Source organism: Bubalus kerabau, chromosome X (assembly GCF_029407905.1).
Source record: "Bubalus kerabau isolate K-KA32 ecotype Philippines breed swamp buffalo chromosome X, PCC_UOA_SB_1v2, whole genome shotgun sequence".
Lineage (NCBI taxonomy): Eukaryota > Metazoa > Chordata > Mammalia > Artiodactyla > Bovidae > Bubalus > Bubalus kerabau.
The window spans coordinates 65,443,272-65,469,425 of record NC_073647.1 but is presented as its reverse complement, the minus strand read 5'-3'; the positions used below and the strand labels follow the sequence as shown (position 1 = coordinate 65,469,425).

The following is a 26,154-nucleotide window of genomic DNA, read 5'->3' as shown; positions in this document are numbered from 1 at the left end:
GAACCCAGGTCTCTTGCATTGCAGGCAGGTTCTTTACCATCTGAGCTATCATGTAAAACTGACAAACAAAATTGTAAGATATTTTAAGTGTACAACATGATGACTTGTAAGTTGTGAAATGACTCCCCCCATTGAGTTAATTAACAATCACCTCACACATCTACCTTTTATTTCTGTGTGTGTGAGAACATTTCATTTCTACCTTCTGGCAAATTTCAATGATACAAAATCCAGTGTTACCCACTATTGTCACCATTTTATACCTTAGCTCCTCCAACCATATTCACCTACCCGAAATCTGTGGCCTTTTACTAATCTCACCCTATTTTCTCCCTGACCCTCCATCCCTTGACAATCACTTTTCTCTTTTCTGTTTCTATGACTTCAACTTTAAAAAAAAATTCCACATATAAGTGATATCATACACTATATTTAGCTTTCTTTGTCTGTCTTATTTCACTTACCATAATGCACTCCAGGTTCATCCATGTTGTAGCAAATGACAAGAGTCTCTTTCTTTATTAAGGCTGAATAATATTCTGTTGTGTGCTGTGCTTAGTCACTCAGCCATGTCCGACTCTTTGTGACCCCACGAACTATAGCCCGCCAGGCTCCTCTGTCCATGTGGATTCTCCAGGCAAGAATACTGGAATGGGTTGCCATGCCCTCCTCCAGGGGATCTTCCCAACCCAGAGAGCAAACACAGGTCTCCCACATTGCAGGTGGATTCTTTAGTATCTGAGCCACTTGGGGAAGCCTATTCCGTTGTGTACATATGCCAAAATTTCTAGATCTATTCATGCATTGATGGACTACCCATCATATTCTTTTCCCTCTCACTTGGCTCTATTTCTGTTTACTTTATTTACTACTATCTGATATCATATTCCATATTTGTTTTCTACTTGTCTCCCCCGATACCCGACACACACATTAGAATGTAAACTTCATAAAAACAGGGACTTTTCCCTGCCTTACTTATTGCTGTATCCCAAGCACGTAGAATATAGTAAGTGCTCAAAGGCGCTTGTTGGGTGAAAATGGTCCTGCTAGATGACTAGAGCAGTTAGGTGGAGGATGGATGTTAAGGACTGGTAAAGAGAGGATTTCCGTGAGATCTGGTCTTGACTGGTATCTTTTGGGTTATCTGAATGCATTTCTCTTTTCAAAACATTAAATTTCCAGATTGGGGGATAAAAACACAAAGACCTGAATAGCCAGGTAGATATGGCAATTAAAAGAAAAGGAAGGCTGGATATTAAACACAGGTTACAGAAAACATGCTGAGCTTTAAAGGGCAGTCATTACTCTTTCATAGAAGATTATCGTCGTACTTGCTGAAAAGTGTAACTATGGATATGAGAGCTTCAAAGTTTTCAGTGAAGTTGAAAGACTGAATATACAATATTTTGATTTTTAAGTATTAGTATCAACTTTTGGGGAAACATACAGACCAAAAAACCTTTTTTTTCTGGCCCATGGTATACCAGTATGTACTCTCTGTTTTAGGTAGCAGTTGAATTTTTTCACTGTGCTTCACAAAAGGATGCAATTCATCTTCCCTTATTCCACTTTACTTGAGAGCTCTCAATAGTACGGTAGAGGTTCAGAAAAGAACAAGAAGCCCTATGGTCCTGATCCAGCATATTAAATTAGACTGAACTCTAGTTCATCTTGCAAAATTTCAGTTATTTCCTTTAAAGTTGAACCTTTCAGGCTTTATCACAACATAGCCTGGCATTAGTAGCCACAGTGTTTCCATCTGGAATATGAGTATGGCTCCTTTTATGGAAAAATAACTTCCTGATGATATAATCAAATATCTAAAATGCCCTAAGTAATCATTATAGAGAAGAAACATTTCATGAATCCTTTCACAAAGGGAAAAGGCCTTTTGTTAAGTGACAAGTCATGTCTAATATGCAGTTAATAGTGTCAGCCTTTCTCAAAGCAAGATGCCCCTTACCTATGTATGCATCTTCTACCTGCATTTACTAACCTACCACTTCCTCACTCTCTGACAAACTGTTTGCCAGTAAGTACAAGGAACATTTTAGTAAGAAATTCATTCTAAGTGTTTTGAGTAGCCAAGATTCTGAACTTAGTTCTAGGGAAATTCTGATGATTCTATTTTCTCTGGGTATGCTCCCTTTACCACACACACATATCAACGAATCTCTCTTTCTCTTCATTCCTAGTGCTACTGCCTTACCCTGAATCCCCAACCTGTATAGGAAACCCTCATGTGGGATCTCCTAACCTGCTTCCCAAATTATGAGCAAGCTCAGAACATTTCCAGCCCCTTGACTTCAACTGCTGTTAGTCCCATCTTATGTTGTCTGATCTTCACATTCAAAGTGAAGAACTGGTTGGGTTCAAACTAAGAAGGTTACAAAGAACTATACTTGTACTTTGGGTGCCTAGAAAAAGTTACAGTCATGTAAATATTTCCTGTTCTGGCTATCTCTAGCCTTGTTAAGTGTATACATGACACAGTCCAAATAAAATGACTTTCACCTTCTCACTCAGGAAAATGTCCCTGGAAATATAGATCCTGCTGAGATGGAAAGTGGCAATTGAAAACAGAAGACAAAAGAAAAGCCAGGTGTCATCTGGTTGATGGCAATTCTGCCCTCTGATTATAGGATACATGTTTTCCTTTTAATGTGACTGCCTGGGCTGAATCAAAGAATGCTGGCTGAATCTCAGGATCTAGATCCACAGTTTTCAATGTAAACAGCCATCATTAGGTAATATCTTTCAAAGATATTTTTATAAAATGGACCCCAAAACCAAAAAGGTACTTTTCACACCATAGCTTTCTTCCATAAGTTTACTGCTAAAAAAGGTGTCTACTACTTGGGAGCACAAATTGTTCCTGCTGCTGAAGTTTTCCATCTACCTAATAGCAACTCTACTCTGTAAATAACACAGAAATTGCTGAAAAAAAAAATCCCATTAAGTGACTTTGAAAACAGTTCAAAGCTGTTCTGACCAGAGAGACACTGAGGGAGAGAGACAGAGTTCATAAAAAATTACAACATTAAATGAACATTTTGCAACAGGAAAAACATGTTGAATCAAGACAATCAATAATCTAAGATCAAAGAGAATTCAGTTTTCAGAGTAAACCAAAGAAAATCATGTTGCCCTTTCAATTTAACACTAGCTATTAAAAATGCATAATTGATGTAACATGCTAAGAAAACAAGTGAAGATTATGATATTGCAGCCCCACAGAGGTCTCATAAGCAAGCTTGCCTTATCACCCACACAGAGGCTGGTAGTGGTTCCTAGGGAGTCACTTTCTATAGGGAAGGCAGGAGGCAGAGATAATATGACATAGGATTGTTTTTTATCTGAAGTTTTGTGACTTAATTTTCCAAATGACCACCTCTTACAGCAGGCAGGATAGAGATAGATTCCAATTTTCTGTCCCTGCTCATATGAGGCCCTTCATAATTATACTTATTGTAACATATTTGTCTCTCAAAGCAGCTTCACTGCCTTTTTTTCCCCCATCCTCCCCCTCTTCCTACTCAAAAAGTATAACATCTTATTTCTTATATTTCTTCTGAGTGACTCTCCTGACTGGCTATGCTGTCTCTGGCCACTACCATCTCCTCCCTTACTCCACCTCCTTTAAAATACCAAATTCTCTATTTCCCCATGAAACCTAAAACCTGTTCTCATATGCTGGACTCCAAGGAGCAATATGTGAACCATGAAATTCCAGATGTTCAAGCTGGATTTAGAAAAGGCAGAGGAACCAGAGATCAAATTGCCAACATCCATTGGATCATCAAAAAAGCAAGAGAGTTCCAGAAAAACATGTCTTTCTGCTTTATTGACTATGCCAAAGCCTTTGACTCTGTGGATCACAATAAACTGTGGAAAATTCTGAAAGAGATGGAAATACCAGACTTCCTGACCTGCCTCCTGAGAAATCTATATGCAGGTCAGGACGCAACAGTTAGAACTGGACATGGAACAAAGGACTGGTTCCGAATAGGAAAAGGAGTACATCAAGGCTGTATATTGTCACCCTGCTTATTTAATTTCTATGCAGAGTACATCATGAGAAACGCTGGGCTCGAGGAAACACAAGCTGGAATCAAGATTGCTGAGAGAAACATCAATAACCTCAGATATGCAGATAACACCACCCTTATGGCAGAAAGTGAAGAAGAACTAAAGAGCCTCTTGATGAAAGTGAAAGAGGAGAGTGAAAAATTTGGCTTAAAGCTCAACATTCAGAAAACTAAGATTATGGCATCCAGTCCCATCACTTCATGGGAAATAGATGGGGAAACAGTGGAAACAATGTCAGACTTTTTTTGGGGGGGCTCCAAAATCACTGCAGATGGTGACTGCAGCCATGAAGTTAAAAGACGCTTATTCCTTGGAAGGAAACTTATGACCAACCTAGACAGCATATTAAAAAGCAGAGACATTACTTTGCCAACACAGGTCTATCTAGTCAAGGCTATGGTTTTTCTAGTAGTAATGTATGGATGTGAGAGTTGGACTATAAAGCTGAGCACCAAAGAATTGATGCTTTTGAACTGTGGTGTTGGAGAAGACTCTTGAGAGTCCCTTCAGAGATCCAACCAGTCCATCCTAAAGGAGATGAGTCCTGGGTGTTCATTGGAAGGACTGATACTGAAACTGAAACTCCAGTGCTTTGGCCACCTGATGCGAAGATCTGACTGATTTGAAAAGACCCTGATACTGGGAAAGATTGAAGGCAGGAGGAGAAGGGGACAACAGAGGATGAGATGGTTGGATGGCATCACCGACTCAATGGAGATGAGTTTGAGTAGACTCCAGGAGTTGGTGATATATAGGGAGGCCTGGCACACTGGGGTCCATGTGATCACAAAGAGTCGGACACGACTGAGCGACTGAACTGAACTGAACTGAAGGAGATCCTTGTTTCTTTCTGGTATAGCTACAGAATTCTTCAGTACCCTTCAATAACCTGCTTGAGATCTGCTAAGCCCTAGCATTCTGCCTGGCAATTGTAGTTTAGCTTCTTTCCTCAAAATGTAAAGGACAGAAGGAGCCAAAGTTCACTGCAAATCATATGTTTTTGAGAAGTATTGCCAACAGTTCTATGGAGGAACAAAGAAAAGGCTTTTCACTGACAGTTTCCAGGATGGAGCTTACAAAACTGTGGTGTAATAAAAAGAACCTTAAATTTGAAATTAAAATGTCTGTTTTCAGGTCTACTTTTTAACTATAAGACCTTGAGTAAGTGAACAAACTGCTGAGTCAGATTCTTCATTAATGAATTTGGATCAGTAATTCCTGCCCTAACAGATTACTTAGAGAATAGATGGTAGACTAGTAGAAAATGTTATCTTTAATATACATTACTTGTAATATATATTATATACATTTATCTTTTTTCTTTTTTTACAATGAACCTAATTTATCTTAAACAATAAGCCTATATAGAGATAAGAGACAGTCTCGGGGAAATACGGATGATTGATGATCTTCTTGTCAAGAGACCTTCAATAACGGCAGTCTGTCATGGTCATCAATTTGATTTTGGCCAGAATTGATGCATCTAGGGAGGCTGATTGATGCCCAGGAAACTCATAAACAACTGATGTACAAACCAAAATGCCATTCCCTTTTTCAGTTTGTAGTTACATGGTAAGCTGAATTAATAATAAAAGAGTCACTTGGCAATTATGAGATTAGATTAAAGGGAACTTAGCTCATTATATGGAGAAGGAAATGGCAACCCACTCCAGTGTTCTTACCTGGAGGATCCCAGGGATGGCAGAGCCTGGTGGGCTGCCGTCTATGGGGTTACAGAGAGTCGGACACGACTGAAGCGACTTAGCAGCAGCAGCAGCAGCAGCTCATTACAAGGTAAGTTTACCTGTGTTCTGTTGAGAACAATGAATTTATTTCCCTGTACCAAAGTAGAAAATGTCTCTGGTCTGGCATCTTTCAGATTCAGCACTTCTCCTCTGGACATTGCTAAATTTATATTCTAAATTCTTCTCTGACTTCCCCTTTCTCTAAATTCCATGATACTATCTCCTCTTTTGATGATACACCCTAGATTTTGTAATGTCACTAATTAAGCTACGGGTAAGTCACTATTCTCTGAGCCTGGGGTATATTAAGTCTCTTTCCATTATGTATTGATTTAAATTTTCCAACTGTCACAGTTCTAGGGGTGCCCCACTGGAACAACCTAAGGCTGCTATCAGGTACCCTTGTGTTGGCTGAATAGGCCAAGTATTAGCCTGGATTTCTTATGCTCTTTTAGCCCCACTGGGCATATTATATTGCATATAAATTATAGTCATTTATTCAATTAAGTAGGAAAAATGGATAAGCTAATTTCCCCTGCCTACCTTCTATTGGGTTATGTTCTACCAAGGTTAAATGAAATAGTTAAATCCTGCAAGCTCATTAGCTTTTATTTGATTCTGAGAATAATTTTATGATTCTGTTCTCCTGTAGAAGAATAGGGCCTATGGCCTAAGAAGTATTAGATGGTAATCGTCCTAAGCCAAAAGATAATTTCACAGAAACAACAAAATATTGGACATGAACCCAGTAAAAGGCAACTCTAATAGTTTCCTGAAATACACTTCAAACAAAAGTATGCATGTGAGATATAGATGTGTTCAAAACAAAGTGCCAGAGACTGTTCTTTTTCAGATAAACTTATCACTTTCAACAGTAAAATTTCTCAAATATTTAGAAGAGAGTTAATTTGATAAAAATTGATTTACACAAATGTATCAAGAACACGTCTACTTACTGCACTTATCAAGAATCTTTTGTATGATCCAGCAATCCCACTGCTGGGCATACACACTGAGGAAACCAGAATTCAAAGAGACACGTGTACCCCAATGTTCATCACAGCACTGTTTATAATAGCCAGGACATGGAAGCAACCTAGATGTCCATCAGCAGATGAATGGATAAGAAAGCGGTGCTACATATACACAATGGAGTATTACTCAACCATTAAAAAGAATACATTTGAATCAGTTCCAATGAGGTGGATGAAACTGGAGCCTATTATACAGAGTGAAGTAAGCCAGAAACAAAAACACCAATACAGTATACTAACGCATATATATGGAATTTAGAAAGATGGTAACAATAACCCTGTGTATGAGACAGCAAAAGAGACACTGATGTATAGAACAGTCTTTTGGACTCTGTGGGAGAGGGAGAGGGTGGGATGATTTGGGAGAATGGCATTGAAATACGTATAATATCATATATGGAATGAGTCGCCAGTCCAGGTTTGATGCACGATACTGGATGCTTGGGGCTGGTGCACTGGGACGACCCAGAGGGATGGTACAGGGAGGGAGGAGGGAGGAGGGTTCAGGATGGGGAACACATGTATACCTGTGGTGGATTCATTTCGATATTTGGCAAAACCAATACAATATTGTAAAGTTTAAAAATAAAATTAAATTAAAAAAAAAAAAAGAAAAACACAATGGGCTGTACATTTTAGACACTAGAAATATTGGAAGTTCCTCAGTATTGATGATTTAATTACCTTTTCCGGTTTATTTTATTTGTTCCAGATTTAATCTACAAAATTGAGCTTGCAGGAGGCCTGGGAGCAATCTTCCTCCTCCTTGTACTGCTTGTGGTCATCTACAAATGCTACAATATTGAATTAATGCTCTTCTACCGACAGCATTTTGGAGGTGATGAAATTGCAGATGGTAAGCTATCTTTTGTTGTTCAAGTTCAATTAAAAAGCATGAATTTGTGATTATGTAAGAGAATATACCTATTCCTAGGAGATACATGATGAAAAATTTAAAGTTAAGAGGCTATGACTAATGCAATTTACCCTCAAATAATTCAGAAAACAATGCTTTTAATCTATCAAGAAAGAGCAAAGGTAATAAAATACTAACAATAGATGAACCTGGGTAAAGGATATATGGGTGTTCTTTAAAATCATTTTATTTCTTGAAATTATTTTTTAAAAAAAAGTTTAACAAGGAGATATTAGTTGGTCAGGAGATCAACCAATGCTGTCAATGCCCTTTCCCTTACTAAGAAACAAAGTAAGAACCAATTTCATTTTTTTCTCTAGGAAATTCAAATTTAGGTGCAGATCATATTTAGCTCTTCCTGGCATCAAAGAAAACCCAAATTATTTAAGAAACATATTAATATCCATAGAGATACTCGATTTAAAGCTAATAGTACATCTGGACCCACATATTTTGTGTGATTTTGTAACACAATTCTCAAAGGTGACTTCAAAGGAAAAAAATTCTGACTGTAGCTTATAATTTTCTTATGTTTTCCATTCATGGCTTGTGGAAATCTTATAAATGAGATATTAGCAAAACATTGTACTGAGCCTGTTTCTTTGAACATTCAAAAATGAGTTAATTTTTCAAAAGAACAACTACCATACTTCACAATCAAACTAATAAGAAATCATGACATATCACTCTTTATGCATACATCTTCACCAGCAAACTACTATAAGCCTTGGGAAATGTGTGTATGGAATGCCCAAGGTAAGCCAAGGTAAAAAAAGAAGTCCAATTGTAAGTCATTACTTTAAAAAGCCAAATTTAAATCTTAGTTTTCATTGTACTAGAATAATGAAAGTTAGAGCTTTTGTTTTGTTTTGAGATCCTCAAAGGAGAAGAGTTTATGATTTTGTTTTAGTTTTATAGTGATAGGAGAAGGGCAGAGTGGTGATGGTAACATCAAAATTTTTGAGGAACCTTTGATATTGGTCTTATTGTTACTATTATGTGAACAATGATATGAGTATGTTCTAATTGACTTCTATAATTTTGCAGTAAATTTGAGAAATGCTGTTTGATGAATACATGTGCATGCTTATTATCAAAGAAGTGTTTTCACCTAATGATTGTAGCAGCCTATTTAAAAGTATCACAGGCCCTTATTCAGATATATCTTTAAAATGAGAAATTAGAGCCTGTTCTGACCATGATTATAGGCTCCAACAATATGTATGAAAATGTAGTCAGTAGCCTTCAGTTTCTGTATACAATGATCAATACTGGAAAATCTGACTCTTTAACCTGTACACATAAAATAATGAGATGAAATATGCTATTGGGGAAAATTTCACTGTTTTCCAAGTGCCAACGAATGGCTCAATGGGGATGGCAATTAAGAGTGTTAAAGATGCATTGTCTATATGAAAGTACATGAAAGGGAGTCTGCTGTGATTCATTTGCTTTAGGTCATGATTACAAGCAATTTGTTAAAACTTTCTGTAAGTGAGGTGATATATTTATTAAGTTTACCTGAAATAATTACTTTCATCATCCATATCCAATAATCCAAACTAACTGATCAGTTGTAGTACATATTTGTAAGATTAAATTCATGCTAATATCATAAGTTGCATCCATATCTTCAGTATTGCCCAAGTGACCAAAGATGACAAGTAATCTAGAGCATTTTGGTTAGAGAATTGAGTGTATTGATTCCAAACCAATTATTTTAGGGAAAAAATGCAATGGTGGGGGACTTCAAGGGTTTTCAGCTGGAAGGAAAATTAAAATAGTTTACATGGAACTTGGACCATAAACACACAATCTCTGTACTAGTTGAATGGAATACTAAAAAGTCAGCAGGTATACAGTGAGGATGAATAAATGAATATTAAAGGCCTTTTAGATATATCCAGTTTCATGATGCCAAATGTCAGCTAGACAGCCTATTGAATTTTTCACTTCTTTATTTAAATATTTTGACATCTCAAAGACACATCATAGTTTTACCCATGTTCATGCTTTCTGTTTGATTCATATCCATAGTAGCATTTCCTGAAAGTTGTTATAAAATGCCATATTTTTAATAAAATCTACTTTGACTTCTTAAACATCTTTGATGTAGTTAATTTCATTTCAATTCATCAATGTTTGCTTAATTTATTTGACCTTTGAATTATGCAGTCATTAAATACTTCAGTTCAGTTCAGTTCAGTTCAGTCACTCAGTTGTGTCAGACTCTTCTCGACCCCATGAATCACAGCACACGAGGCCTCCCTGTCCATCACCAACTCCCGGAGTTCACCCAGACTCAGGTCCATCGAGTCAGTGATGCCATCCAGCCATCTCATACTCTGTTGTCCCCTTCTCCTCCTGCCCCCAATCCCTCCCAGCATCAGAGTCTTTTCCAATGAGTCAACTCTTCGCATGAGGTGGCCAAAGTACTGGAGTTTCAGCTTCAGCATCACTCCCTCCAAAGAAATCCCAGGGCTGATCTCCTTCAGAATGGACTGGTTGGATCTCCTTGCAGTCCAAGGGACTCTCAAGAGTCTTCTCCAACACCACAGTTCAAAAGCATCAATCCTTCGGCGCTCAGCCTTCTCCACGGTCCAACTCTCACATCCATACTTGACCACTGGAAAAACCATAGCCTTGACTAGACGGACCTTTGTTGGCAAAGTAATGTCTCTGCTTTTGAATATGCTATCTAGTGTCTACTATGTACCAAGCACCATGAATGATGTATTTACTTACATATTAAATATATTCTTCATCTGGATTAATCCTATACATATACACACTGGTAGTATAGTAAGCATTGGGGACATAGTAATCCACAAAGTTACACAGTCTTTGCACTTTAGAAGCTAAAGGATTTAGTACTATGTTTAGCAGAGGCCCAGAAGAACTGCACTGTAAACAGGAACCACTTGCTGATGGTGAACAGGATTAAAATGAAATTTTAAAATGGGAGGGACAGTGTGACAACAGAAAAATTCTTCCACAGACAATTTGGTTCCCTTCGTCATAACTTCTCTCTTCATTGGGAATAACCAGCTCTCTCCTTTATAATGCGTTGTGGTGTTTTCTGGCTTCTCAGATGAGCATAGTCAGCATGATTTAATAAAGAGGAAGGCTCATTAGCCTCACATAACAAAGTGGTGTTGCTGAATGGCCATTCAGTTTTAAAACAATTTTTAGGATTTGCTGTTAACCTTTATTTGCATCGTATCATATCATTGATATTGCTTGATCTGTCTTGCTCCTCTTTGTGAGCAACAGCTGTGGCTATTCATGAGGTTTTCTTGGCTGTCTACATAGAGCTGAAGTGCATTTTTTAAACTGTGGCATCTGTGTCACTGCTTGCTCACTAGCTGGCATCCTAGGCCTTCTGGGACATCTGATATAGTGGCTTTGAGAGCTCTCTTCCTGCTCTTGCCATTTACCATAAGCTCTTCACCTTTAGTTCATCTTAAAGGGACATAACTGAAACCAGGAGCAACCATTTTCCAAAGAATGATGTATTTCTAGAATGGTATGTACAATTTGTTATCCAGACATGTTGAGGGTTAGCACAAAGACATCCATGTTCTTTGTCATGACTTGAGATATAGCAATATTTTTCTGAAAAAAAAAGTCTTGATCCCTGGGAGAAGGAAATAGCAATCCACTCCAGTATTCTTGCCTGGGAAACCTCATGGACAGAGGAGCCTGGTGGGCTACAGTCCATAGGGTCTCAAAGAATTGGACATGGCTTAGTAACTAAACAACAACAAAACACCACCTATATTAGTGTATAGGTGAAGCAAGTAAGGATAGGACCAGGAATATGGAGATTAGGCATAGTTGGAGGGCAAATCATCATAGTCTGGACAAGCAATGGGGTAAGAGTCTAGAAGTTCTGGCCAGATGGGTAAAGAGTCAGGTAGTCATAGTGGATGGCTAGCTCATAGTAGATGCCCAACAAAAAACATTGTTGAATGAATTAATAAGTAGTTGAATTTTGAGAGGTTTGTGAGTTAGAGTTATCAAAGTCAGAGGAAACTAGGGTCTAGTCTGACATTATGGAGTTTGAGGCAGCAACACCATCTATCAAGAAAGATGAAATACATTCTGCTCATAGAAATGGATCTGTTTGTCCTTTGGCCTATTTTATTCTTCCAGCTGTGTATCATCAGCAACTCTCAGTCCCAGGTGAGTAATTATAGCTGGAGAAAGTCAAGGGCCTGCAGGTGCATCCTGAGCCTGATTGGAACAGGGGCAGAGGTGCTAGGATTACCAGGAGGTTCTTACATTAGCATTGCTTGTGAACATTCTCACTTCCAAGTGGTGTTTTATGCATAACAGTGGAATGTGCCTCATTTGTAAGCCAAATGATCTCAACTATTGGGGCAGTCCTCCATGTGCATGTGTTCCTAAGCAATCAAGTAACCCAACCAAGGCTCACACAAGTCTTTTCTAGCTAGAGGACAGGCTAAAGGGAAGCCTCCTGGCTTCAAGCACCATCTTAACATAAATAACCAGAGTTCCTTTCATGTGGGGGTAGTGAAGCCTGGAACCTTACTAGAATTAGAACAATATAATCCTGACTCAGTTATCACTAAAATAGTCAAAGGGGTCCTGTGTACTTCTTACCATATGGAATTTGTTGTTATTGTTTGGTTTCTAAATCATGTCCAGCACTTTTGCAACCCCATGGACCGTAGCCCGCAAGGCTCCTCTGTCCATAGGATTCTCCAGGCAAGAATACTGGAGTGGGTTGCCATTTCCCTCTCCAAGAATACTGGAGTGTGTTGACACACCCTCCTCCAGGGGATCTTCCCAACCCAGGGATTGAACCCAAGTCTCCTACACTGCCAGGCAAATTCTTTACCACTGAGCCACCTTGGAACCCATAGGATATTTATATCTCCTTATGTGCCTATCATGTATACCTCTTTCAGCAGTTAGAACCAAATTATTAATGGTATAAGGAAAATGAGTGGCTGCTTCATTCTGTAAAGTATATTTTGGTCAGGTTTTAACTATAATCTAATCAGGTCTGTTTTAATGGAAACTATTTCTGTGCTTTAGAAACAAAATCTGAAATGTTTTCTGGTCTTTTAAAATTATTTGCAAGTAACTAGGTTTAATAGTTTCTAAATACTAATAGTTTCATATGAGTCTAGACTCACCACATTAAAAATTTTTCTATAAATAAGGGAATTTTAAAAACCACTATAACTTTTCTAGTGTGTCCCTTCTAAAACCAGTGGGGACTTTGAGTGGCTGTATTCATTAATAAAATCAGGGAAAAACTCTGTGTGTATATACACATACATACACATACACATTTTCTCTTTGGGGAGACTGGCTCTGAGCCAATACAGCAAAGGAGGAAAAAATACATTCTTAAAGCACAGTTAACTCTGACTAAATGGGTGAAGGGAAAACCTAATTTGGCAATATTGGAAGGATGTATATTTTTAAACAAAGGCTTCTTTTGGAAGTTTGTATCAAATTAGTTGGCCATGGATTGAACAAGAATAACAGGCAATGCATTTGTATAAAACCCAGCTGCTGTCTCTAATATTTGGTAATGAACTGCATTTTGTATATGAGGATGACGACAGTAACCAACTGGAAGTATGGCATGTGTTGCAAGTAGAGTCTCCAGGAGTGAGGCTAGATTATTTCGATCTTCCACACTCCAGGGCCCAGCCTCTTTTGGATCTCTTACACATATTTGTGCAAACAAGGTATAGTCTGTGACCAAGTAACAGAGCCAAGCCAACTGGCACAGAAAGAGTTAAGATTCATGACTTTGGTTTATGTAGTCCTTCATTCAAACACACTGAGCTAATCATTCACAACAAAAGTTACAAATAAATCTCTTTTATTCTGTCAAAACTATATGTTGCCCATTGATAGCAATTTCAGTTCATATCCCGTGACTATAACTGGATTGTGTTGAAATATACTAGGTTTCTTACGGCATGGCACGTGACTTATTTTTTCTAGTTGTTAATGATGGTTATTAATTATACTGCTTATTCTAGCCTGTTAATTATTACAGATATTTAGTACTGAAAGAGAACCTACTAATCCTACATACAACCCTTTTGTTTTTCTTTGTATCTAAGACAACAAGGAATATGATGCCTATCTCTCTTACACAAAAGTGGACCAAGATACTTTAGACTGTGACAACCCTGAAGAAGAGCAATTTGCTCTTGAAATACTGCCAGATGTGCTGGAAAAACACTATGGATATAAACTATTCATCCCAGAAAGGGACCTAATTCCAAGTGGAAGTAAGTACTTTTGAGTTTTGTATTTTAAAAGTTTGGTTTCACTTAAGAAGTTACATGGAGACTTCAAATGTCAGAGCCAAGAATTTAGATTTTTCTTACAGAAGATTTTATTAAATTCAAAATTCTCCCCAATGACTGTGTTATGACTTTCTAGCATCCAAAAATTTTTAAAGGCACTCTCACCTATATTTTACATATGCTTTAAAAATTGTGATTTAAAAAAAAATTTTTTAATAAATAAAAAATAAAAATGGTGATTTAATTGTACATTTTATTATATTGCCTTAGTGCTCTTAGAAAAGTGAAGATCCTTTAAAATTGTATAAGTCAGATCTCTTTTTTTTTGCATTTCAGATTTTCAATGCATTTCAGTTCCAAAACTGATCTTCTGTCATTGTGTTTCTACTTACACCTACAATCATTGTGACTAATAACTCTGAATTTAAGACTTGATACTCATTTCCAGATTTACAGAAAAATCCACTTTTAAAAAAACATAACTGAAAGACACACGTACCCAAATGTTCACTGCAGCACTATTTACAATAGCTAGCACATGGAAGCAACCTAGATGTCCATCAACAGATGAATAGAAAGAGCAGCCGTGGTACATATACACAATGGCATATTATTTAGCCATTAAAAGGAATGCATTTGACTCAGTTCTAATATGGTAGATATTATACAGAGTGAAGTAAGTCAGAAAGAGAAAAACAAATATCATATATTAACTCATATACATGGAATCTAGAAAGACGGTACTGATGAACCTATCTGCTTGGCAGCAATGGAGACACAAACATAGAGGACAGACTTGTGGACACAGAGGGGGAAGGAGAAAGTGGGACAAATTTAGAGAGTAACATTGAAACATATATATTACCACATGTAAATCAGATAGCCAGTGGAAATTTGCTGTATGATGCAGGGACACAACCAAGATGGGTGGGATAGGGTGGGAGATGGGAGGGAGGTCAAGGGGGAGAGGGCATACAGATACCTATGGCTGATTCATGTTGACGTATGGAAGAAACCAACACAATATTGTAAAGCAGTTATCCGCCAATTAAAAAATAAATAAATAAAAATTTAAAATGTATATGAGGCCATGGGATATGGCACCTCACTGTGTATTTAAATTCTTTTTAAGAAGTTCTAGACTATGGGGAGGGCTTGAGTGCCACTTTTCAATTATGCTACATATTGAAAGTTATATTTGAGTTTTCAGAATAAATTCAGGTTCAAGTAAAAAATATACTTTTTTTCCTTTTACTGTTCAGAGTATTGTACATGGTAGTATAAGATAAATACAGAAAATATATGGCCCCTACCCTCAAAGAGCCAAAAATGTCATTGCAGGAAACTAAAAGTGCTAAAATTAGTCTGCATGTATACATGAACATCCCTGGGAAGAGGAAAATTAAACTGTAACCACAAATCAGAATATGGTAATTTATACACAAGGGATAACAAAATTAAAAAGCTTATATTTTCAGTACTTGACTGTATATAGAATATTTTCAGATACATTGTTTCATTCCATCCTTAAGAGCAGGCACTATTATCTTCATCTTACAGATGAGGAAATAAGACCTGAAAGAAATCCAGTATCAGTCAGCTGGCAAATGGTAGAGATGGAATTAGAACCTAGATCTATTTGGTTCTCACTCCTCTAGATCATTATTTATTCCTCAATAATGTTAATTCAAGTGATCAGAAGTCCACCATGGTCACTAGCTGGCAAGAAACAAATTGAAACAACTAAGTTTTGGTTGTTCATCACTTTTTCTCAGCGTGCATATGTATATGTTTGGGTTTGCACGTTGAGTATGCACACTTACACATTCATAGAAAGAAACCAGACAATATTTACTGGTACACTACTTTCAACAAATGTAAGACTTCCTCAGATTTCTTGCCTTAGTCCTCACCTCTTCTTTTCTGTAATTTCCTTCATTTTCATGACTTGATTCTTTGGTGTCTCTCTCCCAAATCCAGTGTCCATTTGTATCTTTTCCATGATGACTTCCACCATTCTAGTATAGGCCCTAATCAACTCATTCCTCAATGCCTTCCCTATTTTTCCTCTCATCCATCTAGTACCACTAATATGTATGCCTCCTTCATCATGTCTCTCCCCTATTCAACAATCATATACTTCACCATTTCTTACAGGATTAAATCTACTAACCCTTAGCTAAACAAGGGTTAGTCTACAGTCTACAGTCTAGTGCCAGCCCAGATTTATCTCCTAAATTTTTCTCCTACCATTTCCCTTACCCATTCCCATACTCTAGCCAAACTATGCCTTTCATGTATATTGTATGTCCTTGCAATGCTTTTGTTCATGTTAGTCTTCTATACCTTTACAAATCCTATTTATCCTCTCCATATCACTGCCTCTGTGAAAACTCCATAATGATTTCTCTAACTCTAGAGTACATGGGGTATAATCACTTGCTTGTCTATAAATTTTGTATTCCTGTGATATTTTGTATTATTTTTGTATGTAGCTTTCTACCTGTGTATGTCTTATCTTCTCAGTGAGATCATAAGCTCCATGAGGGCAGGGACTGTCTCTCATTCATCTATATACCCCTGTTATAATCTAACAGAATACCTGAGCTCAGTAGATGCTAAATAGATGCTTGCTGATTTTGTTTTAATAGTGTTGGTTTAAGACAAGAGGAAATGAAATAAATAAAAGTTTTAATATTTTCATGACAGTATCTTGAAAGGCCTTTTAAACAAGTGAATAAGAAAGCTAAAAAGGAGCTTTCTGCTGAAAGAAAATGTAATTCACAGGAATAGTCTCAGTTCTAATGTGTATTTTTTTCAGATATTATAAAGAATATCTACAAGAGGTTGAGGTTTATCATTAGTGAAATATCAAAAATATCCCCTTAGTATTTTTTGTTTAATTCATTAGATTACTATGTATTTTTTGCATTTTTTGCCAAGAGCATCTTGTTAACTATCAAAATTCTGCAACATCAATTTTTAGATAGTGTCTTAAATTGTATTCAGATAATAGCATTACCAAAGTGGAATTTATATTCTATGTCGAGTCACCTGCAGTAGGATTCAGTGTGGATTCAATTTCTGCCTTATTGCATTACAAATTTGTTGGCGCCACAATAGACAGTCTTTATCAACCCCACTAAGTGACTTAAAAATGTCACCCTTCATGTCTGAACATGTCAACTTTGATTATCTTTCTTCTGACCCAGAAAGCAATACTTCAACATTGTGCACATCAGGAAAAGAAATAGGGACAACTTGGAACACAGGTGAGCCACTTTACCTGAGACTCAATAGAGGACGCTTGCTTATTATATAAAGAGGCACCTAGTGTGCATGGGTCAGACTGAGACCCATGAGACCCAGACTGAGATCATGAGAGTAAGAGAGATGCATCCGCAAATTGTATTTTATTCATTCTCTCAGTTTATTTTGATAACTTGACAGGTCAATTGAATCAACATGGTGTTAATTTAGCCAAACAGGTGGTAGAATATTTTATACCTCAATGAGTCAGCTAGTTGATTGGCGAAATTGATTAGTTGTTTTGGTGTATCATACACAGGCCTGAATGTCCTCCTTGACCATGGGGTATGAGGCTTATACAAGTCATATTTCCTAGCACGAAAGTACAAGATTTTAATTGAGGACTGTAATACACAACATAAGGGATAATAGGAGGTTGTTGCCTTATTTATCCTGGCATGTAAAGAACTTAATATAAACATACCCAAGATGATGTTATTAGGATGAAGAGAGATTTTATAGTCCATAGAAGATCATTTTAATTTTTTGAGATGATACAACAATTAAACTAAGCAGGGAGTTGGATCCTGGGTACTCAGTGGTACATAGGAAGGCTGCTTTTACAAGTAAGGGACAACTATGCAGTTTTCAGATGCAACCACTGGAGGGTGTTTGATTTTAATCCTTCCTGAATGAGAAAATTCATGTTCTCTGAATTCCGATTTGCGAGTGTAACCTGCAGAAGTTCTTAAAAAGGCCCTTTGACAATTTTTCCTTTCCATCAACATTTCAGAGCTGGCTGAGCAGTCACCATGTCACGATTAACGAGTTTTTCCTTGGCATTTTTAGCACGCATTCAGGAAGTCAATGAAGTATATGAATAATATACTTGATTTACACATGAATGACAGAGTAGAACATTTTGGACTTAGTGTATATGTGTTATTAAAGAAGCTTCTATGGTCTGTAGTCACAGCCATTGGTACAGATTTAATAGGTTATGCTATATAAATATAGACACATTCCTGTGGGGGGGCACTAGTTACAATATTATAAGCTGTGTTTGTCCCTCACATCTCATTTAAAACATGTTGACCCAAGACTGCTCCTTCCTCTAAAAACTAGCAGTGAGGCCTTTGAGGATTGTAAAATCAGACTTCATAATATCATTCTTGACCTACAACAATAATTTTCTATGAATCAAACTAATGAAATTTTTTACATAAACCCATTCATGTTTAATACCTTCATTTTTGATGTATCTTCAGTTTCTTTTTCACCACTCTCATGGTATTTCAACTCAACCTCATCAACACACAAATCTCTCCAATGCATATGGTTTCAAAAGTACATGAATGTGTCTCCCTTACCTTATCTCCCCCTCCCCCTCTCCTCCCCACCACCCACACACGTGACCATGAGTTCTCAGAAAGCTTGAATGTAAAGATGTCACTTTCCAAGGTGAAGTGTATGTAATTGTAGCCTCCTTGCGTGCCCTACTAGGGAAGTGTCCTTTGGCCATCATGAACCATCACAGATGGGAAGATCTGACACAAATATTTTTCCTAAATGCTAAAACTAGAAGTCTTTAGATCTGGACATTATTTTCCTGGCAGTGACCTACCTTTCCATTCTTGAGCCTGTGGCCAGAATCTTCCTTATGTTTTCTCAGGTTTGGTGCCTGAATGTGGCAAGAATTCCTACTTTCCAGTAAAAGTTTGGGTCTGTCTCTTCCCAGGCTAGAAACATCTGTAGTAGAATAGCAAAAGCAATTTTGTTGCCAACAGGCATCTGAATGTCAGAAGTGACAGGCAACCAAAAGAAAGCCAGATAGAAAACACCCTACTCAAACTGCCTAGAGACACAAACTTGAGAAGTAGAGATTTTCTCACCCGTGCAGCTGCTGGGTTTTGTGGTGTAAAGTACTATACACAGAGCACATTGTGTTCATGGGGCCTAGTGGATCCTTTAGGAATGAACAGATGTGCTCTGAAGCTGACATGTGACCAACAGAACCCAGCTGTGCAGTTGAGATTCTGAGATTGGGGACATTTTTGGATGAGTACCATTTAGGCTTTTGAGTCCATCTTATCTCTGTTTCTGCAGAGATTAGAAAACATAAAAATATAAAAGTTTTTCAACTGATCAAATGGAGAAAATAGCATTCTAAGACTAAAAGTAGAAGCAACCAAATCCTGTAGCTTTTGTTTGCCTTTTAAGAGAAAGTGAGCAGGATCCTTAAGAGTACATGTGAAATACTTAAAAACAATTATAAACTGAGCTAATTCTGGCTGAAGCTTTAAGAGGAAAAAGCCTTTCAAAAGCTTTTAGCTCAGTTTCCTCTTCTACCCATAGGAAGACTATGGGGATCTCTATGTGAGTTATTCCTGCATTATTTCACCAGAGAAAGACATTAGTGAATGAAAAATATTATCATGCATATGGTTGATCAGCCATGTCTGTTGAAATTATATTTATGAATTTGGCTTCAAATATCAAATTGTCTTTCCATTTTTTTTCATGCTCAGTTTTCTGTTTCTCTCACTCAAGAATCCTAGGACTCCTTCAGTAATTTAAGGTAAAAATTATTATGTCTGATTACATTCTTGCATTTGCTAGACCTTACTCACTATTCTAACCTTCAGTTCTTTAATGGCCATGTGATTGTGCTGACATTGAAATGACAAATGACTGGAGATACATCTGGTGTCAGATGATCCCTAGTCGCTTCTGAAGTGAGGCATGCAAAAAAATTTTTGTACATGGATCTGTAACTACTCATTGCCAATAGTTTCTCTAATAGCTGGACATATTGGACATCATTCAAGTAAATTGTCCTTGGGGAGTAATAAAATCCTTTTCCAGGCAATCTGACGTCTGTGACCTAAAAAGTGTGAGGCAGGGGTGAAATGCACAATCATGGAAATTTAACACATTGTATACAATTTACTCACATGGAATAAAATTATATATGCCCACCAACCCCTTCATGTTAGAGTCTAGAGAGAGAGAACTGTAAACTGTATCCAATATGATCAGCAAAGTACTGTGGTCAATGGACTGAGGTTTTTCATTCAAAGTTGGAGGTAAAGGAAGCCTCTGTTGTGTAGAATTTCAAACAGAGCATCTACTTTTGGGGAAGCACAGACAACAGACACCTTAAAAAAAGAGTTGAAGGCCAAGATACAATTGTCTTAAGTACCAAAGGAACCGCAGAAAATACTATATAAGCAGCAAGTTGTCTTTTTCCATATTTATCAAGACTGCACTGATTAGAATGTCAAATCTACAGATTTTAGGGCATGAGGTTAAAAGAGAAAAGGAGGGGAAGGACATTTTGCAGACTGTCTTTGCTACTCTCCACATTTTCTTTATTTCAGTATCCTCTGAATGTGTTCCATTACCTACCTCTATTCTCAGTGAAGAGGTAAAGAGGAAAGCAAAAGAATTCAGAAATATGGACAACATTCCAGAGTAGATTCTGCCCAGCATCATGCCTTCCTGTCCATGCATTGATGAAACACAAAAGCAAAGGATTCACTACCAAAAATGCAGCTTCCAAAGTCAAAACTAAATACATCATGGTTTCCTGCACTCACAAAGACTCAACAAATCCATGTTAACTGTTGATCAGCTTACTAATCAGAATCAATTAGAACCCTTACAATAGTCAATAGAAAACAAAAATCCTGCCAAAAATAATTTTATCCCTGTGAACTATGAGCTATCAAGTCAAGGACTTGGAGGAGGGGGCAGGGAAGGTTTCTGTAGGGCAAGTAATATTACACACTGTTTAGAAAGCCCCCTGCTCCCCTCACACACACCTGGCTAAATACAAAATTTTTAGCCTCAATCTCTGTGGCAGACAACACAGACAGATTCTTACATCTGCCAGAGGCAGAAGCAAGACCCGAAAATTTTCACATCAGCCAAGATAAAGAGTGAGGTTGTCAACCTGTGTAACTCTTTCAATAAGTTAGTATTAAGCATCATTATTTTAAATGTAGGTAGTATTTTCAGTGAGACTACATTATAAAGTACCTCACTGTATGCCTCTGTTTATACCAGAGGTCTAATAACTTTTTCCAAATATATAGTGCTGAATAATACATTTTTTTTCCTTTGATATATGTGAAACCTATATTATTTTTGCTGGTTTCTCCCCACCAGTTATAGGAGTGGATCCATCTCGGTCACAATCAGAAACCGTCTTGTTTTTAAGTTTTGATATATGAATCTATAGGTTTAATAAATATCATTGCTGATAGTTATTTGTTATGTAATATTCACTAAAATTAGTAGAATATTATCAATTTTGACACATCCTATCTCACCCTAATGATTTGTCTGTTTAACTGATTTTGGATATACATAGCTGTGAGTATAAGCCTACCAAGATTCTATTGTTTGAACCTGACTAAGTAATAAATTATGCTTTTACCTACAGACTAAGTACTTGTCTTTTAATTTTTAATATGCCTACTACCCCTGATAATGATTCTGACATAAGCAGCAGTGTCAACACAAAAATAATTTATAATTAATTAGTTTGATAAATCAAATGGTTAGTAGGTAGTAGCAAGACCACATAGAAATTTATGCATAAGAGTGTTTTCTCCTTGTGCTTCTGCCTATATCCAGAGTAGATTTAAAGCCTGGCATTTAGGAGTACTGAGTTCTTTGGAAAAAGTATACACACCCTATTAGAAGAAACTTCTTGGGGCTGCCATTATATTCTTCCTGATTCTATTTTGTACTTTTATTTCTTCTTTCAGTTTACTTTTTTGCTTTGATTATAAGTGTCCTGTTTTCAACTTTTGTAGATTGAATCCTACTTTTCTAAATACACTGGAATTTTGGTTTATACACCTGCCCATTTTTTTTCTTTACAAAATTGTGAAGATCACAAATAGGTTAAGTGTAATAGCTTTGTTTCATATCTACTGTGGTTTCATAGCCTTGTTTAGAGAAGCAGAAGTCTGTCAGATACAGCCACCCATAGTTCATTCTGTCATTGTTAAGTTACTTCAAAATTTGCAAAGAAATAACTTAATGTCCTTTCATTTAAGGGATGTTTTATATTTTTATGTGGAAAAAATAGTCTTTTAAGGGATTCCTGCTACTTGGTTGCTAAATTTGCCTGAACAAGTCAGGGCAAGATTTAGCAAGTATTCATGTGTGCTGCGAATTTAGGAATTAAAACACACACACACACACACACACACACACACACACACACATTTCTTTATTATCTCGTCATGGTAAGAAACTTTTTAAAATGGCTCCTGAAGGATTCTAACATGTCTCACACAAAACCACAGCCCTACCATGGCAAACACCTCTGCCTGTCAGGGACTACACTAGCTGTGGACCAGCAATGCCTTAATTTGATACCTGATTTCTGCTTAGTTTATTTGGAACTTTTCCAAACCTAAACATCCTGATTGGTCTCTAATTTAGGGGTGGCAACCTTTCTCTGTAAAGGTTCAGAGAATAAATATTTTAGGCTTTGTGGGTCATATATGGTCTCTGTTGCATCATATTCTTATTTTTTTTAACCCTGTAAAATGTTTTAAAAAATCATTCTTAGCTCACAGGCCATACAAAAACAGGGTATGGTCCTAATGGATCAGGCTCCAATTCACAGTCATTGGATGCAGACATGCAACTCCAGGGGTTGGGGAAAATTCTTTGGTACACTTGCTGCATAGGAACCAGCAACAACTCCCTGGATAAAGGTTAGCAAGTAAAAAATATTGTTAACTCTACCTGTTGGGTCCCTTGCTAATTAAGTATTCTTTTCATGATGCCTAGTTCCTTGTTTTTCCCAAAGACACAGAAAGCAAAGATTTAGGAAGGAAGGGAGAAACAGGGCAAAGAGAGGTAAGCAAAAGAGGAAGGGGGAGTAAGAAGGGGAATTGAGAAAAAAAAGCAAAGAGGGAGGTAAAAGGACAGGAGAGACAGGACAGGAAAAGGGGAAAAAAATGAAAGGGTGAAAGAAAGAGGAGCAAATGGGTAAGAAAAAGAAAAAAACATAGAGAGAAAAACAGAGAGAGCAAGCCAGAATATGGAAGTGAGGGCCCAGTTTCTCCTTCTTTTCCTTAGAGCCAGACAGCTCTTAGAGGCACCTCCCCAACTGCTTTCAAATATTGAGATTGCTGCCCAGCCACTGATCAGCATCCCAAGAAGTGAAATGTGGGCTTCACATCTGAAAACTTCCACTTGGTTTTTCACCAAGTGAAATGGAACACGAAATTCGGGGCCCAAGAAAGTGGCTTGTGTTTTCTTTGGGACACTTGGGCTGTGTCTACCCAGGGAAAATTTAGATGTACTGACTGACTGACTCCAGTGCATATGATTAATGTATATATAGGGCAAACCAGGATAATTCAGACCTTTTTTTCTTCCAGAGCAGGTTTTCAGCTGGAATTATCTGGATGGTTGCCTCAACTCTCCACTGAGCTTTGCCAGGATAAGCAGAGCCAGTGTAGTATGCTGGAGAAAGGGACCACTCCCTCTCTCCAAGGTTCCCTTCAACACTCACACCCCGTGCAGCTGAGTGTAGTGGGATTCCTCTTGACAGGCATTCCTTCTGGAGGCAAATGCAAATTCTGCCTAATTAATCTCAAAGAAGCCCCTCAAACCCTAAATGTTGCATTCTGCTTAACTGTCAAATGACAAAGTATAATAGACAAGTGAAGGGGGAGAACCATATTAATGGGGCAAAAATTGTATCCTGTTCCCTCCCCCAATAGAGAAAAAGGATAGTAAAGCCAAAGCCTGTGTGTGTGCGAGTGTGCTCAGTCATTTCTGGGGACTCTTTGCGACCCCATGGACTGTAGCCCCTGAGGCTCCTCTGTCCATGGGATTTTCCAGGCAAGAATACTAGAGTAGGTTGCCATTTCCTTCTCTAGGGGATCTTCCCAACCCAGGGATTGAATCCCCATCTCTTGCATCTCCTGCATTGGCAGGCAGGTTCTTTACCACTGAGCCACCTGGGAAGCCCACAGTCAAAGCCTGACATCCCAATCAAATTTATTAGTGTGTGTGTGTATTGTTTCTCTTATGACTGTGAATGCTTGAGCTGTCATTTTCTTTAAGTAGATAGAAATCTGTATAGCTGTACCTTTTGTTTTTTAAAATGTAGTTAAAAAGTAAATTAAGCTACATCCCAACACATAGGAATAGTGTTGTTCATATAGGTATCATTTCTGTGACAAATGTGCTCATGACAAAGTTTGTACAGATAAATTTTTAAGAATTAAATGTAAAGCTACAATTAATGAGGGAAGAATACTACTTGGGATAACCCCTCAGTAAATCATTTTGTAAAGAATTCTGTACAAATAACAATTAACTCATGCATAATCTGATAAAGTTGTGTTTTCATGGACTTCTGCACTTATACCATGATTCTGGCTTGGGTTTTTGTTTTGTTTGGAGGAAAGGTGAAAAGAATAATGGGAAAGATGCATGATAGTTTATTTTACTGTATCTTACAGATTCAACTTCTAATGATGAAGCTTCCCACATAACTTCTTTCTTTTTGGGAGCAGAAAGAAAGGAAGAAAATGAAGAGTCAGAGCTGTTGATACATTGGGATAATATTTTTCCACTCTGTTGAAACTTTCTACCTTTCCTTCCATTGTTTCACCAGTTCTATAAATGACAGAGTGATAAATTCCCCATTGCTACTTATGTGGTGTTTTTGTTTTGTTTTCATTTTTACTTTTTGCAGATTTCAATGCTGTTTTTTAAAACATAATCTCTAAAATAAAATTCTGGAGGGGTTAATTTTAATAAAATTCTTAAGGGGTTCCCTCCCCACTTAGAAGTTGCCTTATCACCTCAGATACAGTCTCTGTAACTAGTGCATGAGAAAGTCCTGAAATGTATTAAGTAAAAAGCAAAACAGCAGTTAACAACAATTTGTTAAATGGGCAATTCTCTGTGTACTTCTCAAAAAGTTGTTTATCTGTAGGGTGTAGAGAGAGTTTGCTCTTTTTCACTTGTGAAAGTGTTCTTGCTGCCAAACGGTAGAAATAAAACCCTGGGAAAGAGAAATCATCTGTAAAAATATGCATCTGTAAAATAAGTTTCTCTTTTCAAATGACTTGCACTGAGCTGCTTGGTGGCCCCACACTATGTACTGGACGTGACACCCTGAAAGCAGTCTGTAACCTTGGGCAGATTTGTAGTGACAAATGTTGCTATGCTTCTGTAAGCACTGCTTCTGCTAGAGGGCACTGTACATTAGACAGGGCCTCGTGCTCTGCTTAGTAAAGACAGCTCGCTGTTACAGCACCTGTGTCCAAGTCTCCATTTGTTAACACATGTGTGTGTTTCCCTTTTTGGCGGATAAGGCTTTGGGAAGCCTGGTTGCAAAAGGATTATTCCATGGGATAAACAAACCTAGAGTTAGTTGAGTGCTTTTCTACTAGGAAAAGACCATAACTTATTCACCTTACTTTCAGAATTTTCCCACAAAGTAGAGCAGAGACTTCTCAGTTGATAGACTCCTCCTCCTATACTGACCGTTCCACACCATCCCCCATGCTCCAACTCCACCCCTCACTCCTCCTCTGAACAAAGAGCAGCTGGTTCAAATTAAACTCATGGGCACACACAAACCACTTCCCTATCTCCATGTTTGAAGAACAAAATGGAGAACCTAAGGTTGCAAATAACAGAAGATATTCTGAGAAACAAGCTATGATTTTAGAAGAGATTTTCCACCATCTCTTTCATAATTATCTTTGAAGTATAATGTAATATATATAAATTATGTACATAGACCCCTCTACTTGTTTAGTAGT

At 37.5% G+C, this 26,154-nt stretch overlaps 1 protein-coding gene across 1 annotated transcript in view; it reads left to right on the top strand.

The window, feature by feature from the left end:
* IL1RAPL2 (interleukin 1 receptor accessory protein like 2) overlaps nt 1-25,619 on the top strand; it is a 554,878-nt gene extending 529,259 nt beyond the window's left edge. The window contains exons 7-9 of the mRNA XM_055564253.1: nt 7,584-7,727; nt 13,901-14,071; nt 24,841-25,619. Of these exons, the coding sequence (XP_055420228.1) occupies nt 7,584-7,727; nt 13,901-14,071; nt 24,841-24,962 (437 nt within the window). The 3' untranslated portion in view covers nt 24,963-25,619. The remainder of the gene's footprint in view (nt 1-7,583; nt 7,728-13,900; nt 14,072-24,840) is intronic.
* The last annotated feature ends 535 nt before the right edge of the window (nt 25,620-26,154 follow it).